This window comes from Chlorocebus sabaeus, chromosome 2 (assembly GCF_047675955.1).
Source record: "Chlorocebus sabaeus isolate Y175 chromosome 2, mChlSab1.0.hap1, whole genome shotgun sequence".
In the NCBI taxonomy this organism is placed as follows: Eukaryota; Metazoa; Chordata; class Mammalia; order Primates; family Cercopithecidae; genus Chlorocebus; species Chlorocebus sabaeus.
Window position 1 is genome coordinate 30,798,543 of NC_132905.1, and position 17,275 is coordinate 30,815,817.

General features: G+C 36.9%; 1 protein-coding gene across 1 annotated transcript in view; it reads left to right on the forward strand.

Annotated features, from left to right (window-relative positions):
• Positions 1-17,275, forward strand: part of TMX4 (thioredoxin related transmembrane protein 4) — a 40,027-nt gene that overhangs the window by 16,880 nt on the left and 5,872 nt on the right. Inside the window, exons 3-7 of the mRNA XM_008018416.3 lie at positions 533-578; positions 2,214-2,342; positions 4,482-4,527; positions 13,106-13,207; positions 16,637-16,700. Of these exons, the coding sequence (XP_008016607.3) occupies positions 533-578; positions 2,214-2,342; positions 4,482-4,527; positions 13,106-13,207; positions 16,637-16,700 (387 nt within the window). The remainder of the gene's footprint in view (positions 1-532; positions 579-2,213; positions 2,343-4,481; positions 4,528-13,105; positions 13,208-16,636; positions 16,701-17,275) is intronic.

Here is a 17,275-nt window from a genome sequence, read left to right on the forward strand (position 1 = left end):
AATGTACAAACATTATACATGATCTTAAGCATTTCATATTACTTACTCTTTTTAAACTGATGACTGATGTAATCATACCTATAGTTTGTTGAGTCCTTCACTATGTACCCAGCACCACGCTAAGCCTAAAATACTTGCCCTAATCTAACTTTAGAACAATTAAGTTAGGCTTTTATATACCCATTTTACAGAAAAAAGGTGACTGAGACTAAGAGAGGTTGAATAATCTAAAGTTATAAAGTTAGTAAATGGGGAAGTCGGTATTTAACTTTGCAAAACCCCAGTTTGCAAGGCTCTAAATTCTATCCTTTCAGCCTCCTTACAATCCAAGTGATACAAGTTGTATGTCAGTTACTGGAAAGTGTTAGGTAAATAAAAATGGGTAGAAATGAAATTTCTTTAAGTAAAAAAAAATAGTAAATGTGAATCAATAATTGCAATGATTTTAATAATGTGATTATGAAAGTAAGCTCAAGAATGCTTTTTTTGGAGGACTTAAGTGTAACTTTTGTTCTGTTTATGCTTCTTGTAGGTTTGAGTGGCCGCTTCTTTGTCACCACTCTTCCAGCATTTTTTCAGTAAGTTTAAATAATCTTCTAATCTTGCAAAGATTAGAAATCAATAGACGTGTACCAGGAATTCTAAGTTGTCTTCCATGACCGCCACTTATTCAGCTTAACATGTGAGGGAAACAAGGCTGGTGTGCTCTGAGTGAAAGCTGTGGCAAGAGAAACTTTCCTGGAGTGCTGCAGAGATGGAGGTCCTAATGTCAGGGGTAGGTGGGTAGGAGAAGTCAGAGATTTCTCTGATTATATCAGAGGTGGGGTGATTCTTAATATCTAACTAGGAGTGCATTAAACCAACAAGGTAGAGAAAGTCTTTCCAGTTAAAGGAGATAGCATAAAAAAGCCCAAGAGAGAATGAAGTACCTTTTGAGAACTTTGAACTAGTTCTTTATGGCTGGACCACAGGTATAGCTGGATCATGCTGAGTGATGAGGCCAGAGAGACTCAGGTACAGGCAGGGGAAAGACAAAGAAAGTAGTGGATTCCAGAGATACATAGGCAATAGGAGCAGTGGGACTTGGTGAGTGATTAGCCATGGGAAGGAAGAGTCTATGATGACTGCTAACAGGCCATGTGTAACTAACTAGTAAAAGTTACTGCCTGCCTTCAAGATTAGGAGCCATTAAAATTAGAAGAGGTTTGGAAGATAGAGACAAAAATCCAAAAGATAGTGTGACTTGCCCTTCCCAGTTCCAAATGGAGAAGTCTAGGTACAGTTTGATGTCAGGATCCAGAGTTCAGAAGAAAGACCTAGACTGGAGATACATATTCAGGATTCCTCAGCATTGAGGTAAATAACAGTTGAAGTATATCTAGAGAGAACATATATGGTGGGAAGGGAAGCAGGTCAAGGATGGAACCTGGGATTGGCCAACATTAGGACTTCTGCAAAGGAAGACAGTGAGTAAAGGAAATGAAGAAGGGATGCTCAGAGCAGTAGGAAGAACTCCAGGGAGCTCCTGTCGTAAAAGCCAAGCAAAAGGAAGAAGGAAGTGGTATTCAGCAGTGAATGAACAATGCCAGTGACAGGTGAAGGAAACAAATAGATACAGCACTTAGGGGTCATTGGAGACCCGCAATATGAGTGGTTTCAAGGGAGTCCTGGAAGCAGATCCCCCAGTTGCACCAAGCAGTGAATGAGACATAAAGAGGAGAAAACAGCAAGCCTAGACTCTTCTCTGGGAGCCCTGATTGCAGCAAGTAGGTGAGAGGGCAGGTTGAAGGGCATATGAGGTTTTTTGGTGATGTTTGAGGAGAGGACCTTGAATGACATAAATTTGAAAATGTGGATACAATGTTTTAAACTTGGTAACTGGCTGTTTTTCTATTGTAAGAGAAAAATTAAAGTAATTGGTAGCAAAAATAATAAAAAGTAACTTGGCATATTAAGCACTGACAAGAACTCTGCGTTTAGTCACACATTGTACAGTGATAACAGAATGTTAATGCTTTTAGGTTGGAATTTCTCACTTGTAATAAAGCTTATTAATGCTTTCTGATTTATGTCTAACTATATATTTTTCAATTGAGTCAATTTAAAATTCAAGTGGCGTTCAGATGTATTGCCAATAGCTATTTTAACTTTTATTATCGGTAACTTCTGTTATTTTAATGCATTTGCTTTCTACTTGTTTTCATAATTTATAGTGCAAAGGATGGGATATTCCGCCGTTATCGTGGCCCAGGAATCTTCGAAGACCTGCAGAATTATATCTTAGAGAAGAAATGGCAATCAGTTGAGCCTCTGACCGGCTGGAAATCCCCAGCTTCTCTAACGTAACTTAATTTTTTAATGACAAGATGTTACTAATGAAACAGGAGGTTTTAAGTTAATAGCCTGTGGGTCTCAAAAAAGCCTCTGTTTTTCTTCACATTTACTTCCGATTACCCAGATTACTCATGGCCATGCTTAGCCCATGCAGTATTTCTGGTTTTGTGACCCACATATGTTTCAGCTGATTTTTAGTACACTGGGAATTAAGTAGCCAGATTTGAGTGGGTTGCAGAATGCCTCTTTTCCAGCTTTTGCACTAAGCCACGATGACTCTTTTTCTCTTTACAAAATGTGGTATTCAACATCATCTGATGAGACAGAGAATAAGTCTTTATTGAATTATAGTTTATGAAGGAATTGCTATTATATATTATGTGGAAAACAAAACCTGTGGAGTCGTTGGCTGCCTATCAGAATACCACAGGGGATAGCTTTGGCCTTGACGGCAAACTGTATAATACTTGGTGAGCTAGATTAGGCCAAACCATAACAACTTTTTCCATAGTTGGTTTTAATTTTGAATGGATTGTCATATATATAGATAATTTTATATTAGTAAATACAAATGTAAGAAATTTCCCTACTGAAAAAGGAGCACATCAAGCAATATTTCAGGAGTAAATCATCTAGTGGCATCTATATTAATATTAAGGAAACACATAGCTTACTCTAAAAACAACTCCTCTCTCGCATTTCATTCTATAACTATTTGAGCACTGATTTAGCCAGATATTTTTCTAGGTGCTAGGTATTCAACACTGAACAAGACAGACATTCACCGCAGGTACAGAGAATCATAGTCTGGATAAGGGTGGATAAAAAACACAGCAACATACTTTACAAAGACCGGGGATAGCTATGGGGTTATGGACTTGCTCTTCTAGATGGAGGGAGCAGGAGGCATTTCTCTGAAGGGAGGCCTCTAGGTGAGATCTGAAGGAGAGAAAGAACTAGCTTAGGCAAAGAGCAGAGGGAAGATTATTCCCAGGAATGAGTATGGCATATGCCTAAGCCCCAGTTTGGAAAGGAGCTTGGTGTACCTAAGGAACAGAATGGTGACCAGTGTCAAGCATAGTGAAAGGGAGTGTAGGATGAGCTGAATAAGAGGGGCAGGCTGAAGCCAGATCATGCAGGGCCTGTGGCCACAGGAAAGAAGTTGGAAGTTACCAGCACACACAAGGAGAAGGTGACCCTTAGGAGAGGAGATTGGAAAGGGCAAGAATGGATGAAGCAAGTCAAGCCTTAGAGTGGTAGCTTGTGTCAGGTGGCGGCAGTCGGGATGTGGGGATGGAGAGGCTGAGTGGATTTAAAATATGTTTTGAAGGTAGGCTTGGCCAAGGTGAAGGAGAAGAAGGATTCATAATAAAAACTTACAAGTTTCTGGTTTGAGTACATGATGGATCTTGGTACTTGTTATTGCCTTGGGCAAGAGAAAATTAAGGATTCTACATAAAACTTGTTGGGTTTGAGATGCAGACTTTGTAGAACTGTCACGTTGGATGCTGTATTAGTCCATTCTTGCATTGCTATAAAGGAATACTTGAGACTGGGTATTTATAAAGAAAAGATGTTTAATTGGCTCATGGTTCTACAGGCTGTACCAGAAGGATGATGCTGGCATCTGCTTGGCTTCTGGGGAGGCTTCAGGAAACTTACAATCATGGTGGAAGGTGAAGGGGAAGCACATAACATCGCTTGTTAGCTGAGAGTACATGGGGATGGGAAGATGTGTCAAGTTTTGAAGAGAAGGAAAAGGAAATGAGTTAGTATCTTAGTTAGAACTTATAAAGTACTGGACATTATTAACTGTCCACTTAGGCTTGGGACTATGAAGCAGAAAGAACTGTCATCTGGTTATATGATATTTTTTCCCTGGAGACATTCAGCTGCTCAGGGTTGAGATTTTTGCCAGGTAGGTACAATGAAGGGAGAAAGGGCCAAGGAATTGAAATAGATTTGCAGCAGAGTGATTCAAATGATAGCCACTGAATCTAAGTTCTGCAAGAACAGATATGAATCTGGGAGAGGGGACAATATTTAGCAAGAAGTGGAGGGAAAAGGACCAGTCCTCCTGACCTGATTTTCATTTTTTTTTAATATATGTATTATATATGATCACTGTTTCCTCTATTTTTTTTAAGGATGTCCGGAATGGCTGGTCTTTTTAGCATCTCTGGCAAGATATGGGTAAGTAATCTTAAATAAAACATTTATATTTGCCGAGAGGTTGTTAAGAATAAAAATAAAGCTTTTAAGCAATAGGAAAAGAAACATTTCTAAGTACATTTATAATTTCACCACACAACTACTCTCATGTGAGGTTTCTACTGGTAATGTCTTCATGTAGAAAGGCATAATCTGAACAGGAACCTGTAACTACTGTGTCAAAGTCTTATTTTCTTAGATCAGTGATGGAGTCTTTCATCCAAGCAAAAGAGCTTGTGTGATTTTATTTTATCTTATGTTCACATCGGCATATCTCCCTACATAGGAAAGATTGTCTGAGCCTGAAAGTAGTTCTGTATATCAGGGGTTAGCAAACTCTAGCCTGTGGATGGGCTACCTGTTTTTGTTAATAAAGTTTTATTGGAACACAGCTACATTTATTCATTACCTATTGTCTATGACTGCTTCCATGCTACAGTGGTAGAGTTGAATAGTTGTGGCAGAGACACAGAGAATTGTGGCTCACAAGCTTGTAATATTTACAATCTGGCCTTTAATAGATCCTTGCTGTATGTGATTGTATAATTTCTCTGAGTCATTTCAGTGGGTTAGAACTGTTATTCAGGTTTAATATTTGAACCATTATATAATGTTGAATATGTCCCATAACCTTTTATTCCCCTTCTCTGTAGGGGAGGACTAAATCCAACCAGATTGAGCAAAATTGCTCTGGAATTAAATATAGCTCAAAATATTTCAAAAAGTCTTAGAAGTGAGTCTCCCTATATATGTCTTTTCTATACTAGGATTGTAGCTTATGGTGTCATGTTTGGAACATAATATTCAAAGAGTTTGGGAAGATTCTTTTTCTGTTGCTCATACACATTCATATATGTTGAAAGACATTTAAGAAAAACCTTTTGTATTCTACTTTCTCAGTTACATTTATATTCTGCCTTGTGAGATAGAACACCTACAAGCTTTTTGGTTATTTTTCACAACAGAGGCTAATTGAAGACTTGGTTTCAGTCTTTCAGGTTAAAATTTAACCTTTTTTGGCATTTGTCTATCACAATAAACAATAACTAATATTTCCCCCTCTCCAGATAGTTTGAGTTTCATGTGGTTTCCTTCTGCTGCTTTCTTAACATTGGTGAGAACTTTAATCAAGGGCTGAGAATTTTGAATTACAAACTGGGAATTGAAAAGAGATTCTGCCTTTTGCAGTATGTCAATATTAAAGATTGACAAAATCATGTAGCCTGCTAGCTGTCTGAGCCATAGAGCATTATACTGTCTAATTCAACAGAAAAATTTTAATAGATGGTTGTCAGGCAGCATTGACTGTGAAATTTTAGCACCAAATCTGTAAGTGCAGTAGAATTTGTTCTACAAGTTAAGAAGAGCTTAGATAAAAGCTGATTATGGCCTTCATTGACTGTAAAAGAGAAGTTTTACTTTCAAAGAGGGTAGCAGGGAAAATACATAATGGCTCTGACCTCATATAGCTTGTCATTTGGAGCTTAGATAAATAAGTTTAAATAAGGAGTTACAGTTTTTCATTATGTCATGCAGATGATTACAATGTGTAACATTTAGAGTGTGTCAAGGCCAGGAGTGGATGTTTTATCTTTGTACACACAGTGCCCAGCTATGGGCAACACAGATGTATTCTGTGTGGATGCATTAAACTGAAGAGAAAGAGCCATTTGGAGAATAGAATGTGATCCATGTCTGAATAACTAATGAATATGTTCTTCTTAATGATTGAGAAGTAGAATATATGTGTTATATAAATGTATATTTATAATTTCTTTCCAAATATTTCCAAAAGGAACCAAAAATGATCATTTTATAAGATAAACTAAAATTTGGCATGCAAATAATTACATTTTACAATTGTAAAATATAGAATGTAAAATGTACAATTATACAAATGTGTAATTGTAAAATAGTTTTATCTAGTATTAATACCATATTATTTTATAAGCATTTGCATGGAGTAATTTTTCTATTTTCAACCTTTTTATTATGTTTTAAGTAAATTATAAAAAGTATATAGCAAGAAATAATTAACTGGTGAATTTAATCCATTTATATTTATTGGGATCACTAAAACATTCGTCCTGATTGTAGGGTGTGTGTATGTAGGGGAGTGGAAGAGAGTTGCACATAAAAGAATGCAAATGATACAGTGTTAGATTATTTTGATTTCCGTCTATGTATGTATATTACACATACATTTAATAATTTGTGAAATCTGATACTACCCTCTGTATCAGCATGTAGCCTCCCCCAAGCCTCTTGCCCACTTTTGTGATTTATTCTTAGAAATAAGTCCCCATCCTTTCATCAAATCTCTAGGAAGGTCTCTTGCCACTTGTATTTCTAGAATTTGGCTCTTGTCCTCTTATTTACAAGGTATATAATCTCTGACCTAAAGAGACGCAGTCCTTGGCTACCCATCAGGTCTCTGGTTACCACTTCCACCTTTAGTTATGGTCTTGTCTTCCTGTCTTTATAGAGTCACTTAATCAACCAGTCCCTCCAGCTGACTGCCCTGCCTGCTCAGTTAGCTCATTCAGCTGACTCTTCCTTTAGTCAGAGTTCCTCACATCATTGTTGAATGTATAATTGTGGCAAACTTAATTGTTTTTTAAATCATGTCTAGATCATATGAAACTGCAATGCAAATATATTAATAATGAACAGAAGAAACAACTGTACATGGTGAGACAGAGATAGACTAGGGATGGGAGGTGGAACCAAAAAAGTGTAAAGTCTCAGAGAAAGAAGATTAAAAAGATGGAAGAAGGAAAGATGTAGAATGGCTAATGCCAGTGAGACAAGATTGTTCATGCCTATCCATAGTCTCTTTATCCTACTGAAATATCCGGATACACATACAGATAGAAATGAGTCTTTCCTCAGCAACCGTCTTCCCTGGATGGGTAGCTGGTTAGATGTAAGTATTTCTACAGGGAATATAACAAAACAGTGTAATGGATGTTTATATGGAGTTTTTGTGTGTATATAGGAAAATACTTAGAGATCAACAGTAGTTTTCTCTGATATTGGAATTATGGGTAATTTTTAAAAACCTTTTTTTCTGTAACTTCTATTTTTTTCTGTCATGAAAAAATGAAAATAATGTATTTAGAAGATCAGAGCCTGTTGAACTAGTGATTATCTAGAAGATATCTAGAAGGTCAGAGCCTGCTGAACTAGTGATTCCTTAAGGGGCTTGAGTTTCTTTCTGCCTTAGAAGTGAAGCTAACTTGCTAGGTCGCACATTCTGGAGATAAAAGCTGGTCCTCAAGGTTCTAGGATCCCCTGGTGATGAGACACTCACGTGGCCGAATTCCTATCAACTCAGGAGTTGGTTTAGTTTGCATTTGGCCTTCTTAACTTTATACCAACTTCCCCTATGTTCTTGCTTGAGTAAATCCTTGAGGTGAGAAAGTGTCTTATGAGGCAGTTCCTGTGAGCTTCCTGCTGTTACCCTGAATCCCAGGGATCCTTGATATGTCATTCATAACACAGTGTGGACAAGAATAGATGATCTCCAGTGTTCTTTCCATCACTAAATTTAAATTGTCTTTCCAATTCAGTCATGATGGCATTCACCTGTATATTTTAATTTTTATATAAATTCACAGAAGTAATTACCCCATTAGCTGTTAATATCTGTCCTCACAGATAGTCTCAACATTTTACCCATCTCACAGATGGAGTCACTGAGGCCTAGGAGATGGGATAGTTAGAGGAGTTTCTCAGAGAGTTGACGTCTTCAAAGGACAAAATCCATTTTGATTTTATATTATAGTAGCAACATAAAATTTCTTTAAAATTGTATACAACTTAAAGTGACTAAATGAAAAATGTTAATACTCTAATGGATGGTACAAGGTGAGGTAAATATCATGAAAGCAGTGTGCAGAAGATTGAATGTCAGGAAGCATCACTACCAAATCTGGTGGCAGAGTTAGGATTAGAAGTCCTTGGGTTTTGTGTGTGGCACATGTGTGGAGAGAGACCGTCCAGTCTTCTGTCTTTCCTTTTTTCACAGTTGGCTACAATGCTACAGAGTGGCACTATCCTTCTCTTTCAGAAACACATTGTTTCACACCTTGTGTCTAGGCCCCTGAATCCTTTTATTTTTATTTTTTTCCTGGCATAGACTTGCTCCTAGAACCCTTTGAGCACTTAGTGCAGAATCTGGTACCTAGTTATGTGCTTGATAATTGCTTTTTGTTAGTTATATTTATTAATCATTGTTGTCTTTATTATTTTACTTTTCCCTTCTCTTTATAGGCAACATGGAATACTTTTACTTTTGTTAATTTTTTAGCCAGTGCTGATAGCAGGCTTAAAATAGGGTGCCGTGGCAGTTGCTCAGCATATAGGTTGAGCATCCCCAAATCCAAATCCAAAAATCCAAAATCCAAAATGCTCCATCATCTGAAACTGTTTGAGAACCAACATGACACTTAAAGGAAATGCTCACTGGAGCATTTTGGATTTCCGATTTTTGGATTTGTGATGCTCACCTGGTAAGTGTAATGCAGAAATTAGAAAAAATCAAATCTGAAGCATGTCTGGTCCCAAGCATTTGGGATAAGGGATACTCAACCTGTATATGCTTTTGCTAACTAGGTTTAGCATTTAAATGTATTTAAAGCATTTTTTATTGGATTTGGTGAATCTCTGCTGTTCACTGATAATATAGGATGTAACTTCCCTCTCCTAAATGTTACTGTTGTTTTGAGAGGATGTAGGCATATGGCACATTTTAGCTAAAATAAGATGTGCTACATCCTTGGGAGGACAATCTGTGTGATGGGTGCTACCTTCCTTTTTATTAGAATGACATGACAGAAGACTTAAGGCTTTATTTAAAATATCTGATGATAAGAATTAAAAGTTATGAACATTTAGACTACAGAAAAACAAAGTGTATTTTAACTTGAAAACATTCCTCTGTGATTTACATAGCATGTCTCTTCTCAATGTTTTTTTCATATAAAAATGTTTAGGATGTTTTGTAGAATGTTATAGTGACAGTGGTGCACATCTGTAAGGTACTTCTCATAGATCCTACAAGAGGCTGGGAGGTTATGTTTTGTTACAAGTGCTGAGAGCTAAAGCATGAAAGAAGTGAAACATTGGCCATCATTGAAGAGTCTTTTCTAGCTGTTTCCTTGCAAGGAAGATACTTTGGGGATTCTGATCTGTGTCTGAAAGAGATAAAGGGCTTGTTCCAGAACTCCTCAGAGAGTATATCCTGTGACACGGGTGAACTCTAAATCCAAAGGCTCTCTGTCCTTCAGGGCCAGCCTAGGTTTGAATGAGACTCTGCAGCACTGGGCTGGACGAGTGAGTGGGTGTGACTAAGCAGTATTTAATCCAACCTGCAGTAGTTTAGACTTCCAGCGGGAGTGCTTGCCTTTCTGGGGAGGGAAGGCTCTACCTCAGATACATGGAGGCCTTGGCTTGGCTGTCTTCCTTAAGTCTATCTGACCACTGATTAGAATGCTCTTCTCATTTATTCTGTTGTAAAGATGTTTTAATTTCATCTTCTCACTCAAATATGCATGTGGCCAAAATTAGCTCTAACTTAATCGTGTACTATGGTAGTATAAGATATCATGCCCATCAGATGACATTTTAGTGCATTTTCAGTGAACAGAGTAAGATACTTTTTTTTTTTTTTTTTGGAGACAGAGTCTTGCTCTGTCACCCAGGCTGGAGTGCAGTGGGGCAATCTCAACTCACTGCAGCCTCCACCTCCTGGGTCCAAGCAATTGTCCTGTCCCAGTCTCCCAAATAGGTGGGACTACAGGCGCACACCACCACGCCTGGCTAATTTTTTGTATTTTTGTTAGAGATGGAGTTTCACCATATTGGCCAGGCTGGTCTCGAACTCCTGACCTCGTGATTCACCCACCTTGGCCTCCCAAAGTGCTCAGATTACAGGTGTGAGCCACCGCGCCCGGCCAGAGTAAGATACTTTCTTATTCATCTAGTACAATAGTATAAGGTATCATGCCCATCAGGTTACATTTTTGTGCATTTTCCGTGAACAGCATGGGATATTTCCTTGTGGTAAGCACGTATAATATTGAACAAGGATCAGTATTTTCCACAAGTGAAAACTGTCACTTTGCCTAGTAATTAAAGAAACAGAAACACAATGATCTAAAACTGAATTGGATTTTATTTAATAAGCTATTCCTTTGGAAACATATATAAAGCAAAACTTCAAGGACATGTTACCATTAATCCTAACACTTATAAGGGGCTTTAAAGCCGTTGTAGACTCAAAGTAAACAGGTAAATATTTATATCTGTACTTGTGAAAGTACAACCTGATTAATGAATCGTTACTAATAATGACCTAAAAGACCAGAAGATGGCAGAGTTTCTCCAAGAAACTCAAATCCCTTTAAAAAGGAAGTTGATACAAGAAAATTGAAATGCAGCTTATTAAAATAAGAGGATGTTTTGAAAGTACTAAGTGTTTGAGTCAGAATGCAATGCTTCAAAAGCAAATGATTTAATGAAATTAAAAAGTAATGTAGAAAGTTTCTTGAGAGTTGCATTAATCATTTATTTTGCAGAAAGGGCATGAGATACTGTATAGAAGGACTTAAAACTGCACATTATTTTTCCTAACCATATGAGTAAGATAAATCAGCAGATACTTATAAAGCAAGTTCTAGAATACATTCATGGGTTGGCACAGAGGCAGATTGACCATCTTCTAATTCTTTGGCACATTTTAGGGTTTAATCTTGATAATACTGAGTCCCCCGAGAAAAGCATAAGTTTAATACATAGTATTTTCTAAAGTAGGAAGCTATACAGTAAATTTTAAAACTTCCATTGAAAAGAGTTTGAATGAAACGATGTTTTGATATCTGAAATATGCCTTTTGCTTGCTGAGTTGTAAAATGCTAAGTTATCTTTTTCTTTTTTTTCAAGATGAAGTCTTGCTCTGTCGCCCAGGCTGGAGTGCAGTGGTACAGTCTCAGCCCACTGCAACCTCCGCCTCCTGGGTTCAAGCGATTCTCCTGCCTCAGTCCCCTGAGTAGCTAGGATTACAGGCACATGCCACTATGCCCAGCTAATTTTTGTATTTTTAGTAGAGACAGGGTTTCACCATATTGGTCAGGCTGGTCTTGAACTCCTGACCTCGTGATCCACCCACCTCAGCCTCCCAGAGTGCTGGGATTACAGGCGTAAGTCACCCACCGCGTCCAGCCAAGTTACTCTTAATAAGCAGTTGTCCTGGTTAAACACACACTGATGACCAGTGCCATCTATAGAGGACAGATGCCAGCTTTACAGTTTGAGAGTGTGTTTGCCTTTCCTATGAATAAATAGCTCAGGCATTTGATGGATCTTTTCCTTATTCAACAAATACTGATTGAATACTTTGATTCCATGTGTCAGTGTTTAAAATACTTGCTGAGTCTTTAGCTCTATCTCTTCTGCTGAATAAGAAATTGTAGAGAGATATTTCAGATTATGCTAAATCAGTTTACAAGCTTTTTTCTTTGTTTATCATTCCAAATTAAGCCAGAATAAAATATGTTAATTAATTGCATTGACGTAAGCTAAGAAACCAATGGGAGTGATTTAGATTTTGAGAAATAGGAAATTAAAATAGAAACTTGGACTCATTTTCATCAACCTTACTGGTTCTAGGCAAGTCATTGTCATTACCTTGCTTGCTGATGATATTTGGAGCCATATCATCCTGTGCTTGAATTTTAGTTAATGGCCATTTTTGAAGCTGTCAGAGTCTTAAACCAAAGACTGAGTCATTGTGAGGAAGCATGGCTCCTGCAACTCTACATCTAAGTAGACTTTGATGTTTTGACTTTGAAATAGCAAGTTGATATCTGTTAATTTCTGCATGATTTAGCATGTAAATAATTTCTAGCTATGATTATGTCCCTTATTTTTAGAGTGTTTGTCATCAAATAGAGTCTTAGGGAACAGTAAGCATAAAGGGATATACATTCTATTCAAAGACTGCTGGAATCTCATTTACTCATAATAAATTAACCAGAAAAACTGATTCTTCTGTCTACTGTTACATTTTATGTTTTTTGGTAATTTACTAAACTTTGAAAGGATGAATGGGTGTAGAGCAATGAGAGTCTGATTAGAAAAAAGAGGTATGGAGACATTTTAAATGGTTGGCGTTCTGTAAGTCATAATTTAGTTTTGCTAAAAAGTCAGAGGCCCAAACAGTTTAATTTTTTAATGAATGCCCTATTATAAGTAAACATTGAGATGTATATAATTATTAGGGGAGGAGGGCCAAAAACATCCGTCATGGTGGAAGAAAGGACTATCACAATGATTCTACCAGAATTCTATCCAGATTATGACCTCTAAGCAGGTATAACTTTTTTTTTTAGTAATGACTTTGATTACTACTGTGCTTCCCAATATTATAAAATTGACTTGTTCTTTAAGAATCATTTAGATATATAAACCTATGTATGTAAAAACAACAGCTAGAGAGGGAGATTGAAATATTTTTGGTTCTCTTAAAAATTAATATTTTTTTTTCTTCTGATTCCAGCATCTTCACAACTATTTCACAGTGACCCTTGGAATTCCTGCTTGGTGTTCTTATGTCTTTTTCGTCATAGCCACCTTGGTTTTTGGCCTTTTTATGGGTCTGGTAAGAGATAATACGAAACCTTTTTCTATCTTTAAGGCAAAATGGATTTCATGTACAACTAAAAGGCAACCAAGAAAGAAAAAGCACATAAAAAATAGTATTTTGTGTAATCTAAGTAGTTAAATAGCATTTGCTTGTTTGAGACTGCTTTCAATGGTAATGTGAGATATAATAGAAAATTTATTAAATTCTTATCTTCTAATCTTATCCTTTAAGTATTTTGAAGATGTGTACTGCCTAGACTATAGACAGTGATTTAAAAAAAAAGAGAGAGACCGTACTTGAATTGATAGTTTCTACGACAACTGAGTCAGCTGTGATTTCACACATTGCCTACTTAATTAGAACACTGTAGTGATAAGGCCAGTGTTTTGAATTAGTTCCTTGGGTAGATGCAAGATTTTTGTTGTTGTTCTTATCCTCCAGTTAAACTAATCCTGACTAGCTGCTTATGCATACACTCTGGTTTTCCTGAGATAGATAATGTAGTTAAAACAACACAGTTATTCTTTGGGCATGAAAATCAGTATGCAGTATATATCTGTGTATTTTCTCCCCAGGTATTTCAGGCAAGAGTTGAATAATAAATTTATTTATCTAACTATATAGGCAACTATAAATGTTTAGCATGTTGTACTTTTTATTATTTTTTTCTTTCTCTTAACCTAATCTTGATTAGTTTGACTGCATTTTAAACCCTAACTAAACCAAAAAATTTTAAAAATCCTTTATACTGTGTACTAATCACATAGTTCCTAAACACTATAATGGGAATAATTGACCATTACTAAAAATGTATGTCAAAGAACAGACTTTAAGGTAAGATTATCTTAAAGTATATCCTTATATTTTATAATGAATTTTGACTCTTTAGCAAGTTCTTTTTAAAAATAAGCTTAAAATGTTAAAAATTGACTTATAGTAAGTCATGACTCCAAGAGGCCAAAGAGGCTCGCTTTGACTTTTCCAAGAACATGCTTAATACATATCATGGCTTATCTTTGAAACTTGGCTCCTGGTGTTTAACTTCAGGGATAGGAATGGGACTTACTTAGATATCTGTTTATGTCCTTCATTAGGTCCTGGGTATGTTCTGTTCTGTTGCGTTAATCTTTTTGCTAATTAACATGTCCCCATTGCTCTCGTCTAAAGGGATTCGACACTGGATATAAATAGAATGTGATTGTCTGTGCTTCTCCCATCTGTTGTCTGATGCTAGATTTTTCTAGCAGTGTGTTTTGGGGCTACCGTAGTGTGAGGTTCTTGTAGGGGGAACGGTATGAGGTCCCAGGCGAGTCAATGATGGAGTTATAGGGAATGTAGGTTGTGTGTGAACTTATTGGAAGACTACTGAAAATGCTTAGAGTTTTAGAATATTATTTTCGATGTTGACTTCGAGTCCATGAAATTGAGTCAGGCCTGCCTGCCTATACCTTGGATTCCTTTGGAAACCTAGATTCAGATAATCAGTGCAGAAAGGTTATTGGAGGCTTGGCCTGAAGTAAGGAGAGAGTGATTCTAGCCTGTTCGAGTGATTAAGTGAGATAGACTACCCTTCCTTAATAAGAAAATAACTTTAACAAAATATTATTAACTTTTTTAACAAAATAATAATAATTTCAAAGCATACGAATCATAAATTTCAAAAGATTCATACATTAATTGTTAATAAGTTTCCAAAAAATAACAAACACATATCTGTGTTCAAAGTGCCTGTTTTAGGCTGGGCCCAGTGGCTGAAGCCTGTAATCCTGACACTCTGGGAGGCCGAGGCAGGTGGATCATTTGAGCCCAGGAGTTTGAGACCAGCCTGGGCAACATGGTAAAACCCTGTCTCTACAAAAAATACAAAAATTAGCCTTGCATGGTGGCACACACCTGTAGGCCCAGCTACTTGGGAGGCTGAGGTGGGAGGATCACTTGAGCCCAGGAATTCAAGGCTGCTGTGAGCCATAATCTTGCCACTATACTCCAGCCTGGGTGAGAGAACTAGACCCTGTCTCCAAAAAAAAAAAAAAAAAAAAAAAAAAACCTCTCTGTCTCTATATATATAACACACACATACAATGCCTCTTCTATAACTGTTAAGTATATTAAAGTAAACACACAACTGCTAAAATTTTTGCCTTTAGTAACATTTAATTTCTTATGTACTTTCAACCTCTGTTTTGTGAGAGTTATACAATTTGAAACAGCTGCATTCTTATCCCATTTTAAATAATCTATTCCAGAATGACATTTTTGTTAACTTCTAGGATGATACAGAAGTGTTTCTCAATTGTTTTCATATCTTAGCCACATAGGGAATATTTATGTAGCATGTCAGGGTAAAGGTATACTGAGGGTCAAAGCTGCCTGAGGCTGGCTCTGAATGGCCCAGACTCCTTGAAGGATGACATGTCTGTTGGGAAGCTAGGATCTAAATTTTTTTTTGGTAACCTCACCAACTGAGTCAAAATTAAATGACTAAGTTATATAGACTAAACCTGAGATAAAATTGTTGAATGTACAATTTTCCAGAATAGAAGAGTAGGATAAATTAAGGTGCTGGATATGGTAATTAACCTGATTTGATCATTATACTGTATATACATGCATTGAAACATCACATTGTACCCCATCCGTATATATAGTTACTGTGTGTCAATTATAAATAAAAAAGAAAAGTCAGAAAAAAAATGTGTCCTGGAATAGCCAGTAAACATATAACTATCATATTAAAAGGTAAGGTTTTCAAACCAGAATCATTTCAGAATGAATGTTTTTTTCTCGTTGTTGTTCAAATTGATTTAATGGCTTAGAGCTTATTGTTCCCCAACCCACCAAGTCTTCCTGCAACTCATTGCCCCACCTCCTGGGTCTCCTCAGTTCGGCATTCAGGGCTTTCTCTGGGTCCAAGATCCCCCCATGGAAATCCAACTTGGTTTAGCTTAGAGCAGCCAGGCAGTGCTGCTGTTCTCTCCTGACTGCCCAGGGCATTAAACGCCCCCTCCTTCAAAGTCATCCTCAGTCCTTCCCTACCCACAGCTGGCTGTAATATTTGTGAAATGTTCTTCCACTCAATCACGGGTTACCCATTGGTGAGGGGCAGCCTATATAAAGAGTGGTTTGGTTGTCCAGAATAGTGTATTTAAAAAGACTTGATTCATAGTGTCTGTCTTCTTACACCTGCTTGGTTCATCTATTTATAGTGGGTTTTCTGTAGACTTTTGGCTTTGTGACCACTTTCTAAATTAATATTTTCCTGTATTATGTCACATTTGAAAAGTAGGAAATTCTTAATTATATCCTTGTCTCTTGTGAAGACTTTTGACTAGCTGCTAATTATTAGTCTAAGAATATCTGATTATAGAAGCAAGGCCTAATTTTGAGGCCCTTTGGTAATAAATGTCCTATCTATTCACTGTGAAATCACTTTTTTCCCTCCAGGTCTTGGTGGTAATATCAGAATGTTTCTATGTGCCACTTCCAAGGCATTTATCTGAGCGTTCTGGTAAGTACCATAAGCTCCTGTGATCTAGAGTGTTTTCGGAATTCTGTGATGTGCCTTTTTGTGCTCATATAGGTAGTGGGTTTTCTCTGTGATTTACTAGGTGACCAAATCATCACTACCAGATTTCTTAAAATATGTTTTCTAGGTAGATTTGAACAAAAATTATTTTTCTCCCTTTCTTAAATTAGGAAATATTTCATTTTGGCAATTGCTTTTTCTAAGTGTGTGCACTTCATTAATCAGTATCATATTTTCCTTTATTCTAACTAGAACTAGAAGGGAAGAAGGGAAACTCAATATATATTGAGTCTGCTGTGTGCTAGTAACTCTCCTAAGTCCTTTAAAAGCAGTTTTCCCAAATCATTGCACTGCTGCACACTTCTTCTGGGGCCAGCTGCCCCTGGATTTGCATGTCTTTATTCCAGACTATTTCTGAGACTGCATAAAGATGTTCATGAGACTTTGTAATTGTTGAATTTTATATGGGAGTTTAAATAAGCTCATGTTTCTTTTTAGTTCTTGAAGTTTTTGAGGCTTTGAGACTTCCATAGATAATTTGAAAATATGATTCTTAG